This window comes from Aspergillus ambiguus, assembly GCF_047715705.1.
Source record: "Aspergillus ambiguus strain CBS 117.58 unplaced genomic scaffold BDV59scaffold_1, whole genome shotgun sequence".
In the NCBI taxonomy this organism is placed as follows: domain Eukaryota; kingdom Fungi; phylum Ascomycota; class Eurotiomycetes; order Eurotiales; family Aspergillaceae; genus Aspergillus; species Aspergillus ambiguus.
In genome coordinates this window covers 1661125-1675694 of record NW_027395514.1, presented here as the reverse complement: position 1 = coordinate 1675694, position 14570 = coordinate 1661125, and the positions used below count along the sequence as shown (strand labels likewise).

The 14570-nt window shown below is 48.6% G+C and overlaps 4 protein-coding genes across 4 annotated transcripts; 3 read left to right on the top strand and 1 right to left on the bottom strand.

Annotated features, from left to right (window-relative positions):
• Positions 1-1414: 1414 nt before the first annotated feature.
• Positions 1415-3605, bottom strand: BDV59DRAFT_9233 (sugar porter family MFS transporter). Its single transcript, XM_073697342.1, has 5 exons — positions 3236-3605; positions 2427-3163; positions 2323-2374; positions 1920-2270; positions 1415-1866 (listed from the first exon to the last, which is right to left on the bottom strand). Exons 1-5 carry the CDS (start codon positions 3401-3403, stop codon positions 1582-1584), a joined length of 1593 nt encoding a protein of 530 aa, XP_073553472.1. The 5' UTR covers positions 3404-3605; the 3' UTR covers positions 1415-1581.
• A 3911-nt stretch (positions 3606-7516) lies between these two features.
• BDV59DRAFT_167383 (DUF2252 domain-containing protein) lies at positions 7517-9152 on the top strand. The gene has a single exon (XM_073687893.1). The coding sequence runs from the start codon at positions 7690-7692 to the stop codon at positions 9031-9033; it is 1344 nt and encodes a 447-aa protein (XP_073553471.1). The 5' UTR covers positions 7517-7689; the 3' UTR covers positions 9034-9152.
• A 1007-nt stretch (positions 9153-10159) lies between these two features.
• Positions 10160-12156, top strand: BDV59DRAFT_206967 (TolB family protein; the record flags this gene model as incomplete). Its single annotated transcript, XM_073694902.1, has 1 exon — positions 10160-12156. One exon carries the CDS (start codon positions 10160-10162, stop codon positions 12065-12067), a length of 1908 nt encoding a protein of 635 aa, XP_073553470.1. The 3' UTR covers positions 12068-12156.
• A 294-nt stretch (positions 12157-12450) lies between these two features.
• BDV59DRAFT_167381 (uncharacterized protein) lies at positions 12451-13495 on the top strand. Its single transcript, XM_073687892.1, has one exon. The coding sequence runs from the start codon at positions 12913-12915 to the stop codon at positions 13405-13407; it is 495 nt and encodes a 164-aa protein (XP_073553469.1). The 5' UTR covers positions 12451-12912; the 3' UTR covers positions 13408-13495.
• Positions 13496-14570: the final 1075 nt, after the last annotated feature.

The window sequence follows — 14570 nt, the reverse complement described above, 5'->3', positions numbered from 1 at the left end:
CATCGAACCCGTCCGGAATAGCGGGAGACGAATTCGATGGACCGAAGAGACCAGGATGGTGCTTGAGATAGATGACTAGAGCTTTCCTAGCCTATGGCGGCTGATCGTCATTCACTTGCGCGTAACTCAAATCCAAGGAACTGGCTCTTAGGCACAGATATGTATACGGACAGATGTGTCGAAACACGCCATCAACGAGCGCCATAGACGGACGAGCTGTACCAGCAAATATTTGTCATGGTAAACAAAATTCATTCGTAGTGCCTGGCAGGGCAATGTGGCAGAGACTTGTAGCGCTGCAACGCCAGTCTTCATGAATCAAGCTCATCATCAAGGGGAACTTGGCCGGCTTGGCAAGGAGAACAAGGTAGCAGATGATGAACGGCATTCTTGTGATTTGCGGGATTTTGGGATTTCACCCGAGGTCATGCCGGGGAAACAGCGAATAGTTCTGCCTAGCGTACTGCATACGCAGGACATCGCACGAAGCAGTAACTGACGATCCTTTCCTGAAACCTTTTTTTCATGGCGTGTACATGTATACGCGACAAATCTTGGCATGGCGGAGTCGATCCGGGGCTCGTCGCATAGCGGAGTTCGGAGAGCCAGTTTGCCGATTACTCAGCCATGTGTTTCATCCACTATGCCAAGGAAGGGAAATGGATTCTATCTCCGGGGTTGACCATTGTCCATACACATTGGTTGGTGGTCATTCTGGGGGTTGACAAGGGGTGATGTTTCACCGGCCTGCTGTATAGATATCCTGATCTTTTTGCCTAAATCATTAACATGAAGACCTCGGCGCGGCATTCTACGAAGGCAAACTCTAAAATAACGGAGAATGATTTCAAGCCTGATATATTGTTGCAGAAGATTGGCAAAGGCAATCTTATAATCTTATTTGATATCTTTCACTAGATAGTACTGTACCAATGATCGCCGTGTCATTGAATTGGCACTGCCAGGGAAGGGCCGAAAATCTCGGCCAGCAGAGAGACTGTCGGTTCAAAACTTTGTTACATATCTGCAGTGCATGGCATCATGTCTCCCAGTTATAGGCAAGATAAACACGTGGATCTGTGGGGACTGGAAATTTTGTTCCAAAGGCGTAGGGCTGGACCTTTGACTATTATATCCAGAATTCCACGGAAGGCCCATATGGACCTGGCATAAGTATTTAGATGGTAAGGTAGAGATATCCGTATTCGCATCTTACAGTACGTAATCCTCAATGCCTCCCATTATTGACTTCTGCCGCATATAGTGCGCTTCGGCCTGGATTGAATAACTCCCACGACGGGCGTTCTCCAGCAGCATGACGGGATTGGTGCCCTAGCTAATGAAACAAGGAAGTCTAAATGTAACTTTCGTGGGGAGGGAATGAGAAGACGATGTTATTACTCTTAAACATGAATTCCATAGGAAATATATATATATAGTATTGATTACATAGTCGCGTTAAACCTCATCGACAACAAGAGCAGAAATTATAATAACATGAAGCATGACCGTGGGTATACGTCAGTAATCAGCCAGACATATCAAACAATGAAGATACTCCATGTATGATGTGGCTGCTGATTAGACTTCCTGGTGAGTGACCGCGGTCTTCTCGGTGATATCCTTCTGAGTAAGTCCCATCTCGGCAGCGAAAGTACCATGGGGCTTCCACTTGGACGAAGTGCGAGGAGTTGTTTCTTCCATCATCTTGTCGACCTGTTCCAGGGTGAGACCCTTGGTCTCCGGGATCAGGAAGTAAGTGTATACGAAAGCGCAAGCGCAAAGAGATCCCCAGATGAAGAACACCTTGGCCTTGAGGTCTCCCTTGTCCTTGTCAACCATGTAAGGAGTGATGACGGCAATGATCTGTATTATACTGTTAGTTCCTTTAGTCAGTGAACAGACAAGCCATTACTTACGCAGTTCCAGAGCCAGTTCGAGGCAGTGGACAGAGCAACGCCACGGGAACGAATGGGCAGAGGGAAAATCTCGCCAATAACAACCCAGGCACCTGGACCCCAAGTGCTAGCGAAGAAGAAGATGTAGATGCAAATGAAGGAGATCTCCGCGCTGACAGCAGACTTGTTGCCGCCATCAACCGTACCGACAATAGCAACGATGAACTGGCAGATGACCATACCGAGGGCACCCCAAAGAAGGAGAGGACGACGACCAAGCTTTTCCATGGTGTAGAAGGATACCGGGGTGGAGAAAACGTTGACAATGGTAGTGATCATGCTGATCATGAAAGGATCCTTGATGGTGCCGAGCTATATGGCCGTTAGTAACAAGACAATGATATGACAATTGCACGGCACCTACCGATTGGAAGAAGGTCGTGCCGAAATAGAACACGAAGTTGACACCAGTCCATCTAGGGTGACAGAGTTAGCAATGTATAAATTGAGTGGAGATCTGGCACGTACTGTTGCATCATTTGGAGCGAAGTACCCAAAACAGTACGACGAACGTTGCTGTTAGGGTGGAAAATGTTTCCACGGAAGCAGTTCAGCCAGGTGGCGAAGTATCCACCCTGGGGCATCACCTGGAGCTCATATTCGTTATTGGCAACAATCTCGGCCAACTCCTGGGAGATGTATTCCGAGTCCTTGGGCTGATCACGGACACGCGCGAGGACCTCGGCGGCCTTATCGAGCTGGCCCTTTCTGACGTAAAAACGAGGCGACTCAGGAAGGAAGAAAAGGCCAACACCAAGAATGAGAGCCCAGAGCATCTGGAGACCGATTGGGATACGGTAGGATCCAGAGTCCATGCGGTTCTGAGTGCCGTAATCAACGCAGGAAGCCAACATCAGACCAACGGTGATACAGAACTGATATCCCGAGACAATAGCTCCACGAACCTTCCGAGGAGCAATCTCAGACATGTACAGGATGATGATGGCGGACACAAAACCGACACCGAAACCGGCAATCAACCGACCAACAACGAGAAGAGCGAGGGCGGAAGAAGCGGTTTGGAGAACGACACCGATAGTGAAAACGCCACAGCCCGCAATGATGGTGGTGCGACGACCAAACCAGTCAGCAAGGTCACCGGCGATGAGAGCACCGAAGAAAGTTCCAGCAGAGAGAATAGATGTGATCAAGGACTTCTTCCAGGAAGGGATCACAAAGTCCGCCGTGGGAGTGGTATTGGGGTCCTATCAAATCACAAACACGTAAGTACGGTTGTTGAAGAGATTTGCGTAGGAGGTATCGGGAGAGCAACATACCAGATGCTCAAATTGTTGGATGAAGAACTTCATTCCCATGACACTGTTGATATAACCGGAATCATAGCCGAAGAAGATACCACCGAAGGCTGCAAAAGCGCACATCATATAGGTCTTGAAAGTGACGGGGGCTTCCACCCGCGTCACGTCAACAGCACCGTCGGCCATGATGACAGTTGCGCTCTACTGAGAGCTGAAATTCTTTGAAATTGGCTGTCAGTTGATGGGTAGAAGGTTGAAAGGAGTGGACGAGAGATGAGTGTAGTTGAGGAGGAGAGCAAGTAGATCTCAGAAGATAGTGTGCCGCAAAAGGCAGGAGGTACTGGATGATCACGGATCAGGGCAGGAACCAAGGGAGACCGTGTGGCTTTTATAGTGCTTCTCTCGGATATCCAGCCTGCTGGAAACTACGCACGTCAATCGGCTCAGACCCGGGGCCGGGGATTTGCCCACGGGGATTCTTGCAGGTCACTCGGCTCCATGGATTTTTCCCTCGCTTCGCCCCATGGGCCGCCACGCCATCGACAGAAGAACCACGCTAAGACTGGCGCTTGCCATGATAGATTCGCTTACAGTCTGGGAATCAGCTTGGACAGGACCGTACGACCATTCCAGAACAGGGACTGACAGCCAACTACCTGGACTCGTCCATATAGTTGGCCGGCCTTACCGGATGTTGCCAAACCAATAGATTCGCTTCAAAGATTCCCCTTGGTTATTTCGAGGTGGTATTAGAAAGATGACTGGCTCCTTACTACGCCTGGGGGAGCCTGTACGACTTCGTGTCTATCCGCATTCGAGTCAACACCGGCCAGCCATGTGCACAGACACGGTCTATGGCAAAAACACGGTTGGGTCCCCTCGAACTAGACAATGATTGGAGAACCACGGGAGGCGAGATCTTAAGTCAGGGAATTCTAGCCAAACAGAGGCTCGGGTCTAGGCCGGACGGGCAAACGGGGAGGCATTGGAGAAATTAGCTTAAGTTGATACTTTATAGATTGGCGACAAAAGGCTTCATGGAAAATTCCATCGGTGCCCGTTCCTGATTTGGCCTGGGGCGCCGGAGATTGCACGCTGCCATTGGCCTGATGTGACAGGGGTCGGAAAATCCAGCCTACCACGTGTCACCAGCCGAGGACGGTACCCCACTTAGACCGATATGCTTGTCCCGATATGGGAAGGTGTGTCCGGCCAATGCCTGGCGTATTTTTCGTATGATTCGGTATCACTGTCAATGCCAAAAAAACTCAATCGAACGGTTTGCAAGTTCATTTTTATCGATCGACCGAAGTACCTAGAACATCCTCCACCATCTATGGATGCTGCTAGAATATCAGAGCCGCGCACGTTGGGAAATCATTATCCTCGAAAGCCAAATGCTTGAGCCCTATCCATGCCCTCTGCCACAATGTAACCATAACCCAAAGGATCCTACCAGGATCCCTCCAGTTTCCATGGAGGGGACGGAGATTCGGCGCCACTGCGACGGCAGTAATCCTGCGAGACACCCTATATCGGGTGATGAGACACTACCACGGATTGTGGCGTCCTCTGCCCAGGTCTTTGTTCAACATTACTTCAACCGAGGGGCCATGTCATATCCGATCGCACCGGGCCATCCATCGGTCATCTGATCTCGGTCCGCTATGTTTTGCGTGGCCCTGATCTCTTTTTATCGTATGCTTTGCCACCGGATCTGTTAAGTGGCTAGAGCCAGGGAAACGGAAAGAGGCTGGGTTGGTTGTCATTCGTCTTGTCACGAGCGCGGGGACGGACATCTGCCAAGATAGACTAAGCGTGCGCCCTCATAATTGGAACGGCGCACGATGCCCCCCATTTGCGTCAGGCCACGACCAATATCGACTAGTGTGCAGAGGTCAACGAAAGGGGCGCGGGGGGCAAATCGATTATTTTTGCCGAGGATAGCATCTGCTGGGATCATACCGTTCTTCCATCTCGTGATTCCTCCTATTGCTTAGGGAGGATGTCCAGTCTAGAACATGTTTTACGACATCCAAGACAGATGGAAAAGCTTCGTAGCCAGCCAAAGGTGGATATTATCTGGTCGTCCTGCCTCCCCGCGGGGATCCCCAGGATCTCACCACGGATCCGATCCGGTGAGGATTTTGCGTTAGGAAAATGTCTTACCCAGGGTTGGGACACCCTGCGACCATGGTCATGTAAGCTGATACCCGTTGCGATTGCTTGCAGGCTCCTTGCCAAGAGGTATATCCTTTGCCGTCTATTAGAGTTTAGGCCTCTGCACCATTCCGCACCAGGACTTGGGCTAGCCTGGGGACCATGGCAGGAACAAGAAGGGGGCATGCCTATCCTTTAATTTCCTCCTTCATTCTGCCCGGTCAAGTACAATCTCCGGACCCCGCGTTGGGCTGGATACGGACATTCCAGAATCCCTGTCCCAATTTCACCAGCAGTTCGAGTCGTCAGGATATTGGTCTTGGGCTTGGTTAGGATCAATATTCCGACGCTTCTACAATCTGGAAACATCCTTGGTCGCGCTGTTATCCCAGGAAATCCGTAGTTGATTCTCCCCGTGGGTAGTTTTCAGTGCTTAGCTCATGGGTAAACCGTAGCCCTCAATAGCATCCCAACGAAAAACCAAGCTCTCGTTTTGTAGCATCCTTGGATAATTTGGGGCAGGGCGACTTGGCTGGGGCCCTGCAGCTCGGAATATATTCTTACATGTAACGTGCTGGACGGACATCTAACCCGTCATACAACCACCCCTTCTGGGCCTACTATGAGCATCCATCATATCGTAACTTGGATTCCACTAGATACAGGATTTTGAAGAAAATTATCACTTACATCCTTTTTGTGACCAATCTGCAAGATTATTAATCGCAGTACAAGTCCCAACACGCATAAACGTGAGGGTTTCGTGCGTATCATCGTTATTTACAGAGCTCAAGTTCGGTGTTGCAAGCAGAATGCATCTGGAAGGATCTAGAAACCCGGCTACTGAAGGGGACCTGGTCGCCAGAACTTTGATACGTTGCGCAGTGTCCTACAAGCAAGGACATTGCGTCTTACCGAGTCTCTTCTAGAAAAGACATACTGTCCTAAAGTGCTAAAATAACCTAATTCTCGCTAGCTACTCGAGGATTGTTGAATGCCGACTACCAGACTTCGGATCGGCTTCCGCAAATGCTACCAAAAGATCGTTTCTCACGTTTCCGTGGTTTCTAGCATAATACATCGATACCCACTTTGCATGCAACTACTTCTAACAGAGAGGATGAAACGTGAAGGGCGTATTGTGGCTTTGATTGGGTATAGAAGATACGGACTACCCTGTTAAAGGTAGAAAATCTCTCCCGATAACGACTCAGATGTTTCCACTTTGATAGAGAGCCAGCAGGATATTCAACTCACAGTCATCACGCTTGGATAGAGAGGTGCAATTTTCAGGGTTGACAATTGCGAGTTGTATGATCCTGTCTGGTAGACGCGGGAAAAAAATTTACTTCAAGAAACGTACCGTCTTAGTCTCATATAGGAGCGTCCATTGAACTCTGGCTTGTACAGAGCATACTGGGGATATAGATGTTAGGCATATGTTCATGCATATATTTTAGTGTCGTAAGCTCTAGTGTGGTGGCTTTATGCATAGTCTAATCTCCGATAGGCATGATTTACCGATGGTCAGGCTGCGAAGCTTTCACAACCATCGTAGGTAGAACGAACAGTTGAGTCTTCCAAAACCGACCAGGATTTATGCTTTAAGATAATTTTGACAGCATAAATCATCTTGATTGGCAGTCACTATGCAATGTCTATTTCAATGTCTAACTTTGATTTGGTAAAAGTAAAGCACTTCGGTGGGTTCCACGGTATTATATACCTATCTACGGAGTGAATGGCCAGAGCAGCAACGCAACTCAAGTGCGTTGACTCTCAATTTGTTAGACTGAAGATAGGAAGGATGGGAGTTTCCAGCGAGAGTGGCTTTTTGCGTCGATTAAATCTGTCGTGTTGGGCTGACAAGGCAAAAGTCTTAGCCGAGATGAGGGACGGCTCGTGAATACCAATTGCCTTTCCAACAACGAGACAAGGCCAGCGAAGTACGGATAGGATAGGGTGCGTTGTCAATGGCTACGCAACTTGGTGCAGTTGCTGCGGCATTTTGTCTACCTCCACATATCATAAGACTGCGCCACACTCCTAAGAAACGGCTGTACCCACTTTGCGCTTGGCAGGTATATAGATCCCAATCACATTAGCATATGTCCAGGTGCACTGACTTGCTGTCAGCATAGTGGAATAGCCAAGAAATCCCTGAAACAATGTCACTCCCTATTGACGGCCCGGGTACTCCGTACTGAGTAGTTTTCACTGCGTCTCGCCTTATTTATAGTGAAAGATGCTCCCCGTACTCCCAACATTCGACAAAATAGCCCATAGAGGAGCTAAGAATCGCTCTGCTCACGATGACTATCGAACAAACAAGGCCTGAACAACGGGGCGAGGAAATCCTCAAAGTTTTCGACAATGCCTTTAAGGACCTTCTAGCTGCCGATCCGGCGGCCTTCCAGGTCAAATTTCGGAAGATGGCTGCTTCTGCATTTGCCTTTTACCGCGGAAGTGCCTGTCTGTTCTATCACGACCTGGAGCAAAAACATAATGACAGCGAATATCTTGACGACCAGACGAGCCGAATTTGGATCCACGGTGACCTGCATGCAGAGAACTTTGGCACGTATATGGATTCTCAGGGTAGATTGATCTTCAACGTCAATGACTTTGACGAAGCTTATGTCGGTCCATTCACTTTTGACGTCAAACGATTTGCCGCCTCAATTGCGTTAATTGGTTACGTGAAAGCCCTCAGTGACAGCCAGATTACCACCCTTGTCCGAACATTCGCCTCTGCCTATTGCAAACAAATACGTGCACTTGCAGTCAATGACGCCTCGGAGGAAGCATCCCGCTTCACCCTCGACACAGCACAAGGCCCCTTGCTTGAAGCATTACGTTCAGCTCGCACGCAGACCCGGTTCGGACTGTTGGATTCCATGACGGAAATCCGGGACTCGGAACGACGGTTTATTCGAGGAGGTGGAGCTGTCGATCTGGACGCTGATACGAGAGAGAAGATTCTGGTAGCCTTCGATGGGTATCTGAAAACCCTTCCGGGACCAAAATCCCGCCGCCCAGGCTCGTGCCGGGTGAAGGATATCGTCGGCCGTCGGGGAGTCGGTATCGGTTCTGCAGGTCTTCCATCATACAACATTCTTTTGGAAGGGAACAGTGAGGCCTTGGAGAATGATGTCGTGATCTATATGAAACAGTCGCAGGCTTCGGCTGTCTCTCGTCACATCACCAACAGTGCAGCTCGAAACTACTTCATCCACGAGGGCCATCGGACGGTGATCTCGCAGCGTGCCCTTCAGGCTCACGCTGACCCGTGGTTGGGGTGGACTGAGATGGATGGAGCAGGCTTGCTGGTGGCCGAGGTCTCCCCATATGCAGTGGACCTTGACTGGTCCGACATCAATGATCCAGAGGAAATGGTCGCGGTCGTTGCCGATCTCGGCCGGGCTACGGCAATGATGCATGGAGCCGGGGATAACGATAGTAGCCACTCAATCTTGGTTCAATTTTCTCCTGAAAAGGCGATTGATGCTGCGATTGGCGGAGATGAAGATGGATTCTCGAACTTCGTGGTTGACTTTGCCCATAGTTACAGCGCTCAGACGCTGCGGGACCACCAGATCTTTGTTGATCTGTTCCGCAATGGTCGCATCCCGGGATTATCTGGGACTGCTTGTTAATCGTCCGAGAGGGATGCCCAAGTTGTGTTCCATTTCATTTAGCATGCTTTCTCATCAGTGAATTTAACATTAGAGACTAAAAGCTGTAAGGATTCGAGCAATTGAATATCATATTACAGGCCGTATGATTACCACATCGCCCGGCGCCTTGTGCTCATATATAAATTATTCATTTATTCTTATAAATTTCCCATCATTATAGGTCCGGTCGAGGTACATATATTGCAGTCCGTGCTGGGTAACTACCCCACGAGGTCCTGGGCATATATTCCCCAGAATGAGTGACCTTAACATGGATAAGGCAAATGATTTACTGTCTAAGCACATGGCATCCTCGCTGTTAAAGAGGAAGTCCTTTGTGCTATCGGATAGGTAGTGGGCTAAGTATTCATGCACATGACAGACGCATAAGGGCGATAATCAGGACCAGGTTATTAATGAATGTTGGCACGCCTAGCATCCAGCTAGCTTATAAATCATTGTCTTACTGTGACCATCCGCTCACATGGAAAGCCTTGCTTTATAACAGCATCACAGCACTACGTATCAACTCCTTAACAGCCCTCTCGAGATCATATAGATGAAACAAAAATTTCAATTCCCTATTTGCCTCCTTATCATGATTATATATATGAACTTTCTCCGGCGATCGAAAAAGCTTCTGCCTTAGACAGATTGGATCATTTGTAATCGAGGTAGATCCTCCTCAGCTTCCCGGTTTACCAGCCTACACAGGCCACAAAAGCTTCAAGTACTAAGGTAGAACTAGCATCGAGATTACCTGAGAAGAGATATGAGGGGAAGGTATACAGTAATTAGGCATATCAGTCACAAGATATCGCGGCACATTTAATAATGGCGTGGACTGAGATTACCAAATACATACTCCGTACTATGCAGCTCCGGCCCGTGCAAAGGATCCTTACTCAAACGAGTTAACGGTACGGATACGACACAGTTCAACAACTTTGAAATCACTTGCGACTGCGATCGTCGCGTCTCCAATTTTTTTTACTTGAGGCATTTCCTTGATATTAAGAAACGGCACACCTTTCTTAAGCGCTATGCTTTCCTCTCATTATTCTGCCTCGTTCAAGGCAGGGAAATTGTTCTACACCACAGCAGGATGCATTTTGTCCCTGGAAGTTTCAGCCTCTTTGGGACCATTTGCTTCTCCCTTCTCCTTGACATAGTTCATGGAGCTTCATTTATCAATCAAAAGACTCTGGCCCCTCCACTCCCAGAACCGATCGTTATCACTGAATTACCGCTACCGCCAGTGACCCCTAATAAAACTTCAGGATCTTGCACACCAGAATTGAACCCGCGAGGGACAGGATGTCTTCTTCGTGACTCCCAAATTCAAAGTGGAGACTTCCTGCCAGATGACAACCATGTCCTTGTTAGCATGAACTTTTCCGGGGCACCTGCTGCTCCTGACCCGGCCAGCATCTATAATGGCACACATTTGATTATCGTCAAGGCGGACGGGAAGACATTTCCGAACGGAGACCCGTGGAAGTGCATCACATGTGGTGTGCCTGAAGTCAACAAAGTCGGAACCAGTGAATTAACACCTTATCCTCAAGCTTTCCGGGATGGTAGTAGAGTTCTAGTGGGCTCAAATATCGTCGACTGTGGCTCTGAACAACTTGCATCACCCTTGTGCACACCAGACAAGGTCCATATCTACCCCATCCGTTGGAATATCAAACTGGATGGATCGGGCAGAGGAGGAGACATTAGAGAGCTGCGACTCCATCCGGACAATGTACACCTTGGATTCAATTCCTTCACATTCGATAATGGTCAACTAGGCCAATTTGCCTATTTCAGCCGACTCCAGTTCAACCCTTCCCCTAAAACGGGGGAACCGCGGACTGCGCGATACGATCTCGTGAATGTGACCAGGTTGTTTAGCCCAAAGAACCCTGCACCACTCAGTGCTCATGGCAATCAACTGGTGATCAATGATTCTGCAATCTCGGTTGGGGAGCTCCGTGGCTTCAGCGGACGCGGCTCGGAGGTCACGTACATCGGATACTCTGTGGAATCTTGTAATATTGACGTGTTTGCGGTCGACCTGACCACAGGCAGGGTGCGTCGTCTAACGAGTGACCCTGAATATGTTGATCCGATTGATATTTCCCCCGACGATAAGTGGCAAGTCATTCTTGATACTCGCGGCTCAGGCCGGCAAATGTTCCTGGCTGGCATGAGAGGCGTTCCGCCTATCATCGATATGGTAGTGGTTACTGCTGTATCTTCTGTGAGGAATAATGGCGCAAGGCGCTTTTTCCAACCTTGGCTGCTGGACCGTGACGGAGATCGCGGAGACTACTATGGGCAACAAATAAATGCAGAAGGGGATGGTAGTCCCGGTAGCGTCAGTGACCCCAATTGGAACGCAGGTGCTGATCCGAAATGGTCTCACGACGGCACCCGCATTGCCTATTACCAAAATATGGTGGTCCCTCCTGCATGTGGTGGAAAGAACCCATTGCCCTGTCCCAATTCAACAGAACCTGGTGGTCGTGTCACGCGTTTGATGCTTGCGCATCTTACTAGTCGTAAGCCAATACACCCAGAACCCGTGGCCCCCGTTTCCGATGAAGTTCCATGGGGAACTCCATATCACCCTGAGAGCCCTTTTCCTATGCTTTCATATCCAGGAGAAGGTAATTATACATTGCAGGGTAAGGCGTCCGGCTCTGCGCAAGTAACGATCATCAGCAAAGCGAATGGACCAAGTACAAAGACGATCCAAGTGGCCTATCACCGTTATTCTGATGATGGGCTACACTTTATTGACGGGTCAGAAATGGTGACAAACACAATGCTTTCTGTTACACTCAATCAGCTCGACTGGTATTCGAACCTAACATCAACCGGGAGGCAATATGCAACGAAGAAAACAAGTCCTGGCGGATTTCATCTCACGATTGATACCTTGACAAACATCTTCAATGCGAATGGGACATTAACAACAACGATCGACGGGAAGGTGTGGCAACAACCTGCCAATGGGACATAGGTTCTTAATATGATGATCAGCAGTCGTGAGGGAAGTTGCGGTCGCTTCTTCGGTTGGGCGATAATGGCTGAGGGCCATCTCGTATTCATCGCAGAATCATGTCAAACTAGGCTAAGTTGGGGAAGATCTGATCGTCCTGTCGGAATCACATTCTTTCTTAATCCTTTCACGGGTTGAGTCTATTTATATTTTCTGCAATGGAGTCTTACTTCTGCCCTCAAACCAACGTGTATAGGCCTATGGTTTTCTGCAACAGGCCTCCTACATTCTATAGTTGTCATCCGCTTTACTGGAAGAAACGTATGATGCCAAGAAATGATCTTCATGAAATTAGATCTTAAGTGGAATGGTATGTCCTTCTGGGTGCTCGGTATCCGGCGGGGCCCTATCTTGAGACCCTCGTATTCGTCGCCCCAGTCGAGCATTTGGCGACTTTCAATTTTCCTTGGCAATGGACCTTTAAGATGAATATTAGGGTATTTCTCGTGTTCTTCATTCGGAAATAGCCTCCTATTGGCTCAACAGTTCAACACTGGGGACGCCATGTATATGCCAAGCAGGTGAAGTGTTCGTACAGTTGTCTATCGATACTTCTCTCGACAGGAGCTTCATGCCCTAGCGACGCCGGCACGTTGGCGAACTGGGGCTGAAGGAGAAAGAGCCGCAGTAAAATGTACTGCGCATGGGGAGGTTGTGGAAATGAGATATAAGTTAGGGGTTCCTTTCTGTGCTGGACGAGACAAAACCTGCTCCTTTGATATCCCAACGCAGTATTACAATCATTCCTTAATATCTCCTGCTCAGTCATATTTTTATTTTCCTTCGAAACGTCTAAAGTCATCAAGATGCGTGTTACCACCGTTACCCTCGCTCTTGCTCTCTCCACTCTTGGGGCGGCAACAACCCCTACCGTCACCGAGCGCTCTACCGCTCAGCTGCTTCCCCTCAAGACGGTCCCTCAAGCAAAGCCTTTGATCGCGCGTGCTTCTTCAGCCCTTCCTTCCTCTTCTAGCATCCCCAGTGGATGCAGCTCCAGCGAAGACACCTGCGGCATCTATTGCATTCCTAGCTCCTACACCTGCTGCCCTGACAAGTCCGGTGGCTGTGCGGCCGATGAAGACTGCGAGATGGGCGATAACGGTCAATATGGTTGCTGCCCTAAGGGCAAGATCTGCTCCGGTGATGGCGGCTCTCAGCAATACTCCGGTGATGGATCTGACCTCAACGAAGACTCCGATTCCGATAGCTCTAGCTCTACTGATGCCGCTGGAAATGTGAAGCCAGCCCTGGCTGGTGTTGGAGCAGGCATTATGGGAGTTATTGCACTGGCCGGTCTCTAGAAAGACCACATGGTTATTGAAGTACTGTGACAGTGGTGATGCTTTTTTATAATTCTTTCAATTGTCCCTTCTGTGGGTAAAGATACCGATCTTTTTATCTGATGTTATCATATGTAATTCAATATCTTCTTACCCGATTGCCATGTGTGATTCGAGTATACTACGTAGAATCTTCCTTCAAGATAATCTTTGAGGATTAATTTGAATACATATCCTTTATTCGTTACCAACGAAAAACGTCTACAAGACTGTATATAAGCGCAAGAGTTTGGGCAGGGAAAACACACAACCATCACATGAATTGTATAAGTACAAAAGTGAACCACCAGGCCAAAGTGAAGACAAAAAGGCGGCCTAGGCTTCGTAGCCTGCACCCCACAATTCGTAGTGTATATAAGATTCATGGAGATAAGGCTTTCCGGCATAAGTGATCAAATATATATTTTTCGTGACAAAAATTGAGCTCCTTGGCTGATTACTTGATATTTGATATATTATTGACCGCTGTCCCTACAAGAGCTCGGTATTCCCTACAGAAGGTCATAAGGCGCTTTATGACTGCACTCGGGGTGCCTAGTGCCACAGAGCCCAGGAACTTCTCCACCCTATCGATGAGCCTTTCGTCGTATGTCCGATAAATTTCCCGAGGGTTTCGAATTATGCACCAGGATAGTGTCATGGACGCTATTATCGGATACTGAAGGAAGAACCTTGAAGGACGTCAACAACGCAGCCACATCGATCGCAATGTTTGAAAGACCCACCCGGTCAAACATATGTTCCCTTCTGGCAAGTATCGAATTAGATTGATGGAAGCCCTTGCAGCTTCAGCACACAGTGATGCAGATAAAAAGACTCGGTGGTTTATGGCATGCCTAGGCATGTCATGCAGGTCTTTCTTGGTCAAGCTAATCAGCTTCTTTGATTTGTTGGCAGTCAGCCGATGGACTGCAATAACACAGTTGAAGTATGAATAATGAAGGTAGAGAACCCCCAGAGACATCGATGGCGGTAAAGGCTCAAACTCAGCGGATCGGTCGGGCTGAAGTGGTGATGGAATTCTTTCATTCCACCGTCGCAATTCCTCATCCAACATGCTCACCGCCGCAACTTGTTCCTCGAATGAACTACGAGTTGCTCTGACAGAGTAAAGTCGCTTGTAT

Coding starts and splice junctions, on each gene's coding strand:
- BDV59DRAFT_167383 (XM_073687893.1), top strand. CDS start 7,690: ATGACTATCGAACAAACAAGGCCTGAACAACGGGGCGAGGAAATCCTC.
- BDV59DRAFT_167381 (XM_073687892.1), top strand. CDS start 12,913: ATGCGTGTTACCACCGTTACCCTCGCTCTTGCTCTCTCCACTCTTGGG.
- BDV59DRAFT_9233 (XM_073697342.1), bottom strand. CDS start 3,403: ATGGCCGACGGTGCTGTTGACGTGACGCGGGTGGAAGCCCCCGTCACT. Junction 2,375..2,426: donor TCGCTCCAAATGATGCAACA/GTACGTGCCAGA, acceptor CTGTCACCCTAG/ATGGACTGGTGTCAACTTCG. Junction 2,271..2,322: donor GCACGACCTTCTTCCAATCG/GTAGGTGCCGTG, acceptor ACGGCCATATAG/CTCGGCACCATCAAGGATCC.